The 6,280-nt window shown below is 45.8% G+C and overlaps 1 protein-coding gene across 1 annotated transcript; it reads right to left on the reverse strand.

Annotated features, from left to right (window-relative positions):
• Positions 1-2,172: 2,172 nt before the first annotated feature.
• LOC118429629 lies at positions 2,173-5,137 on the reverse strand. Its single transcript, XM_035840190.1, has 2 exons — positions 4,276-5,137; positions 2,173-3,118 (listed from the first exon to the last, which is right to left on the reverse strand). Exons 1-2 carry the CDS (start codon positions 4,396-4,398, stop codon positions 2,924-2,926), a joined length of 318 nt encoding a protein of 105 aa, XP_035696083.1. The 5' UTR covers positions 4,399-5,137; the 3' UTR covers positions 2,173-2,923.
• Between the last annotated feature and the right edge of the window lie 1,143 nt (positions 5,138-6,280).

Genomic DNA, 6,280 nt, shown 5'->3' on the forward strand with positions numbered 1-6,280 from the left:
ACAGGGAAGACAACAGGCGGATCCGGTTGCTCAAGGAGGCGTTCTGGATAAGAAATTCAACCCCAGTGATGAACCGAGACGCGGGGTGGGGGGGGGGGGGGGGGGTACAAACTTAGCCATGTTTGGGATTGTTTTCTCAAAAGCGCCACCTACATCGGCTACATATAGCGGCGAGAAGCAGAACTCCAGTTAGAAGCTATGAGGAAGGTGTGACGGCTTTGATAGACACTGAAAAGTCAGCAAAAGGTGAGTACAAATTAGTTGTGTAAAAGAATTCTACTTTATCCTATATAAATCATTCATCTATTCAACCCCCCGACCATGAACAGTGGTATCCGCACGCAGCCGTGACGTTATTTTCATGACCGGATTTTCCCGCCAAATCCCGGCGGATTCTGTGAGAGCACGTCCCGGTCTAACGAAGCCGCGCATCGTCATGCTTCGTGCGCTTCTGACGTAAACTGTCGACTAATTAGGACTGGGATGGTGTGCCGTGCGCAACCTGCCGTTAATCATGTCTCTTGTACAGGTCGGATCGATAGCATTTACTAATCCTCTTTCCCACTGACTTGCGATTGCTGACAGTTACGTCTATGAAAGTTAGACATCTAGGTAAACAATATTCGGATATAATTCGATCTCTACAACAGGATAAAACAAGAAATCTTTTAAGAAAAGCTGTGCATTGCCGCGTATTTTATGACTGAACTGCTGAGAGCGACACCTAGCTTCTTCAGTAGGAAATGCAGCAAAAGGGGATATTGGAAATTTACCTCATTATCATAATTTATGTCACATGAATTATTGGCACATTAAACAGGTTTTGTAAAACTTTTTGACCCACAATGAATATGCATTATTTTTCATTACAAAATAAGTTCCTTCTGATGCAATTTGTGATATATCTTTATATAAACATGGTGAGTTAAAGCGTAGATTTATTACGCTGGACCACATACAGTAACATGCGTCTAGAAGAGCCTTTTAATACTCGCCTGGAATGTACCATTGTCTAACTAAGCCATGAAACTCGGCAAGGAAAGAAGGGCCTTTGGAAGGGGCTTTGGAAGGGCTGGGTTAAAAGGTCCGTCCATTGATCCAACCATGGAAGAAAGCTGGCATAAGGCATTGCCGCTGGCGCGGCAATGCAAAAACGGATATGGACGTTTCGAGTGACATCCATCACTCTTTTTCAGCGTCACTAGTGAACTAGCAGAACAAACTAGCAGATTACTGACACTGTACTGACTGTACCTAGACCAAAAGTTGATTTGTACAAGCCATGATTTCGTCTAGAAGAGCCTTTTAATACTCGCCTGGAATGTACCATTGTCTAACTAAGCCATGAAACTCGGCAAGGAAAGAAGGGCCTTTGGAAGGGGCTTTGGAAGGGCTGGGTTAAAAGGTCCGTCCATTGATCCAACCATGGAAGAAAGCTGGCATAAGGCATTGCCGCTGGCGCGGCAATGCAAAAACGGATATGGACGTTTCGAGTGACATCCATCACTCTTTTTCAGCGTCACTAGTGAACTAGCAGAACAAACTAGCAGATTACTGACACTGTACTGACTGTACCTAGACCAAAAGTTGATTTGTACAAGCCATGATTTCATAGTAGGATTGTTTTGCATGATGTAGCGCTAGCATGATTTGACAAAAGATTAAACTGTGTTCATAAAAATCGTTGAGGTTTCTCTGAAGTCTTTAGATGCAGTGCAGTCGCAATGAGGTCGCAGTACAGCCGCAGTGCGGAAGCAGTACGGTCGCAGTACATTCGCAGTACGGAAGCAGCTCCGTCGCAGTACAATCGCAGCATGGTTGCAGTACAGTCGCAGTCTTGCGGAAAGGGCGTATTTTATAGAGGCGAGGCTCCCTAACTTGCCTTCGTCAATACTGGTGAGAGTACAGGAAACTTAGTAAAACCGCGTAAGAGGACACTGACTTTTAATACATACTTAGAATAAAGGTAATAAGATTAGCCCAATTGGGCTAAAAGGTTTCGTAATGAATGAACTGAAATGAAAAGATTAAGGTATATATATAAAGACTGTCAGACGTGTATGTGTAAGAAGTGGTGGGGCCGATGTTGTGGGCCCCAGGTTCTTTTAGAATGCTGCACAAGGGACTATTAGACTGCTACAGGACTAAGGAACACACACAAGACACAGGGCATTGCCATTGACACGCACGGGAGCTGTTGGTCGGGACCCTCTCTCTCTGTTCTCGCTCCAACTGTCCTCCCAACTTCCAGCTCTCGGCTTTTTATTTCAAAATCCCAGACACATATCCAGACACTGTCTGCATGGCACTAATTATGGTAGGTACATGTCACTGCTTTGTAGTTTGTTTGATGCTCATTACTTCAAAGGATATAACAAAAGGTAACACCTCGTTGGCACTAATCGCACAATAAAAGCAGACGGTTACACATCTGGCCAGGAGACGCTCTCCTCAGACGAATTACATTATAGCCTTGTTATGAAGTACGGCAGGGCACCTTGCGATAATTCGAGTGTAGGTACAACAAACTAGGGAGATGCAAAAGAATTACAAATTATGCATCACGATTCTACAAAGTACATAATATCTGTTTTCCCCCATCCCTACACTCCCCCATAGCTTAACCTTGAGCCGTCCCGGCGAAACATAAAAAAATACAATATATGTAGAAACAACACCTACACATATATAACAACCGCTAAACAGTTACAGGCTACTGCAATCAGAGTTTGGACGTGCTGACAACATACGGTGAACATACAAGTGCAACTAGGAACAGTTCAGTAGACAGGCGACAAATTGAAATCAGTTCAAATCAGTGAATCGTCAGTTCAGCTCCCAGTCTGGCTGTTGTTCTCCCACGTCAGCCGCTCCGCTGCTGTTCCGTGTCATGCGGCTCCCCCTCCGCCCCGTCGCTGCACGATCACCGACGTCCTCTCCCGCTCCTCCCGGTGATGCGGCTGGACCCACCGGCTTCCTGGGGAAGATCTCCGGCGGCGTCTCTCGCTGCTGTAGGAGTCCCTGTGTAGGGTATGGCGGGATCGCGCCCCGTCTTGTTAGGCATGGTTAACGCATGGCATGAACATGAACTCGCCAACACTCTTGTGCCCGTTGTGACCTGTGCTAGGTATAGAGAGAGAACACACACACACAACCTGACCGACCTCTCCGATCAGAATCCTTAACATCTACCCTATCCACCAGCCACTCACCCCCGCACTGACCCGGGAATGCGCCAGACGGCCAGTCGGTGGCAGCCCTGGTATTTCAACTCAACTCAACTAAACTTCAACTCAACTCAACTTAACTTAACTTATTCCCCTAACAGCTCGGCATCTTCGCCGAAAAAAAACAGCTAGCCTCGGATCTCCACTGACAAGACACATCAAAACTACTTTCAATACATCTAAGATGAACTAACGTTAACCTGTGCAAGCCATTCCTGTCCACTAATAATCCCTAACTGTCACGCTTCCATTACATAATTAACAGTTCGTCACACCACATAGGCCGAACACAAGGGCAAAGCGTTTCCTGCTTCGAACTTCAGAACAAAATACCACTGCAAGTTCAACCGGGAAAATACCAGAAACCTACAAAAACAACATACATGTACAAGGAACAATGTCAAAACATTTGAAGAAAGATGCTATCTACCCCAGGCAATGTAAACCCCTGAATGACCTTGGTCAAACCCCCGAAGTCTGGGTTTCCCCGGAGATTACATCACCTACCTGCAATCTAGCGTAGCCTACATAACTCTAGCCGGCCTAACATCCTAAAAAAAATCATAACACTTAACCGAACCTAACCGAACTCCACCAGTCCCCTACCTTTCACAGAGAAACAACAACAAAACAGAGGCCATTACTTTTTGATAGTCTCCTTCTCAAATACTCTCCACCCCCTCCAAAACAACTCTAGTCCTGTTTTCTCTCCTCTCTGTGGTTTCGGAACACAAGCAGTTCATCACAACTGGTCAGACATACTTTCAAAACAACTTCCACGGAACCTCCGACTAAAATATCACCATTTAAATCAAAACAATTCAATTGATCAACCTCTAAACACTTTTGTACCAGCGACAACTTCCAAAAACAACACAGGGAAGCCATATCCTCACTAATCACAACAACTTTAAATGACAATATCAACCTAGAAACATCCTACTCCTTGCTACTAATCTAACATAATAAAACTGAACTAAACTCCAACAAAAAGGTCAGGTAGCGTGTGCAAGGTATTCTCTCTCTGTTAACACATGGACACACTCACGTTCGACAGTTCCACCCGGGTCTTCTTGTCCTGCCGTCCGCCCTTTCGCACGTGCATATCCAGCCGCGGCTCCATGCTGTCGACTCTCCTGGCTCTCTCGTCCCTCGCCCCGCTCTGGTCCATGCCGCTCTCCCGTCCGTGCCGAGTCGAGGTCCCAGCTCCTCCAGCAACGGTCCTGTGGCCTCCTCAAGTCTCGTGATCCGCTTGCCATGCTCTGCCGGGCGCTGCTCCAGATCGTCTTGCCCTTCCGTGCGCGTCTCCCCTCTCCTCTCTCCTGGCATGACCCCTGGTCTTGGCGTGTCCTCGTCCTGCAGCGTCCCTCTAGATGGTGGTTGAACAGCATCCCGTCCTCGTCGCCATATGTAAGAAGTGGTGGGGCCGATGTTGTGGGCCCCAGGTTCTTTAGAATGCTGCACAAGGGACTATTAAACTACAGGACTAAGAAACACACGCGAGACACAGGGCATGCCTTTGACACGCACGGGAGCTGTTGGTCGGGACCCTCTCTCTCTCTGTTCTCGCTCCAACTGTCCTCCCAACTTCCAGCTCTCGGCTTTTTATTTCAAAATCCCAGACACATATCCAGACACTGTCTGCATGGCACTAATTATGGTAGGTACATGTCACTGCTTTGTAGTTTGTTTGATGCTCATTACTTCAAAGGATATAACAAAAGGTAACACCTCGTTGGCACTAATCGCACAATAAAAGCAGACGGTTACACATCTGGCCAGGAGACGCTCTCCTCAGACGAATTACATTATAGCCTTGTTATGAAGTACGGCAGGGCACCTTGCGATAATTCGAGTGTAGGTACAACAAACTAGGGAGATGCAAAAGAATTACCAATTATGCATCACGATTCTACAAAGTACCATAATATCTGTTTCCCCCATCCCTACATATGTCCAAACCTTTTCCAGCAATTGTCTAAGATAACGGCAAACTAAGATTTTACAACATATCAAAACCGAATATGCCATGGAAACCTATCTATACCAGAACGACGCTGACAAGAGATCCAATGTATGTAAGATAAGAATCAGTGCCTTCTCACTAGAGACAGAAAAGGGTCGTTATAAGAAAGTGCCAGTTCAAGATAGATTGTGTAAATACTGTGCGACGGATGCAGTGGAAGATGAAATACATTTTATATGTAACTGCCCCCATTATGAGGACGAAAGAAACAACCTTTTTGACACAATCAAAACAATATTTCCAACTTTTCACCAGTTAGTAGACCTCAAAAAAACTACATTCCTGTTAAAATCACAGAACTCACTAATCATTAAAGAAGTGGGATTTTTCATCAGCCACTGCCTCCAAAGAAGAAGTCAAACCTCCCAGTACAGAATGTAGAACCATGTACATAGATTGCTGTATAGAATAGACACTTGTTACTTTTACTGTATGTATCATTGCAATTAGCCTACGGGCATGGATTTGCAAATAAAAAATAAAAATAAAAAAAAATAAAAAAAATATAAGGCCTTAGGAGCAATGGTTCACTGTGTCTATAGGATACGGTATTGGAAGGCAGAACCAAACCCTCTCCTTCTACTGTCTTTACCTTCCCAACCGAAGTCAGGTACTCATTGTTACACCTGGTTGGAGTGAGGAAAGTCGTCCTAAGTGAATTTCCCGGTGGCACAACACCACTGGCATGTCAGGGGATTCCAACCAGCCACCCCTTGATTGTGGGCCAAGCTGCCTAACCTCTACGCCATTGGACTCCACATGGATCTGCGATGCCACCATATTTGGGCATGCAGCAGTTCATATGTTCTGATACCCATTCAGATGGCCTGTCCTGCCGTGAAGCGTTTAGATGGATGACGTTTCACACTCTATAAATACGACCATCCATTCTCCGCAAGCCGGGCGCTGACAAGATTTAGTCCGGGGCGAGCGTATCGCGGAAATTGGCGGAGAAATGAAGTTAATTTGAAGGAAGTTATGTTGATGGAGCGGCGAGGAAATCCACGGTGACGCGCGGGGCGTGATC

This window comes from Branchiostoma floridae, chromosome 13 (genome assembly GCF_000003815.2).
Source record: "Branchiostoma floridae strain S238N-H82 chromosome 13, Bfl_VNyyK, whole genome shotgun sequence".
NCBI classification, from domain to species: domain Eukaryota; kingdom Metazoa; phylum Chordata; class Leptocardii; order Amphioxiformes; family Branchiostomatidae; genus Branchiostoma; species Branchiostoma floridae.

Excerpts from the sequence above, each read along its gene's own strand:
- LOC118429629 (XM_035840190.1), bottom strand. The coding sequence starts at position 4,398 with ATGGACCAGAGCGGGGCGAGGGACGAGAGAGCCAGGAGAGTCGACAGC. Across the intron at positions 3,119-4,275 it reads CCCGGGTGGAACTGTCGAAC|GTCACAACGGGCACAAGAGT; the intron begins GTGAGTGTGTCC and ends TACCTAGCACAG.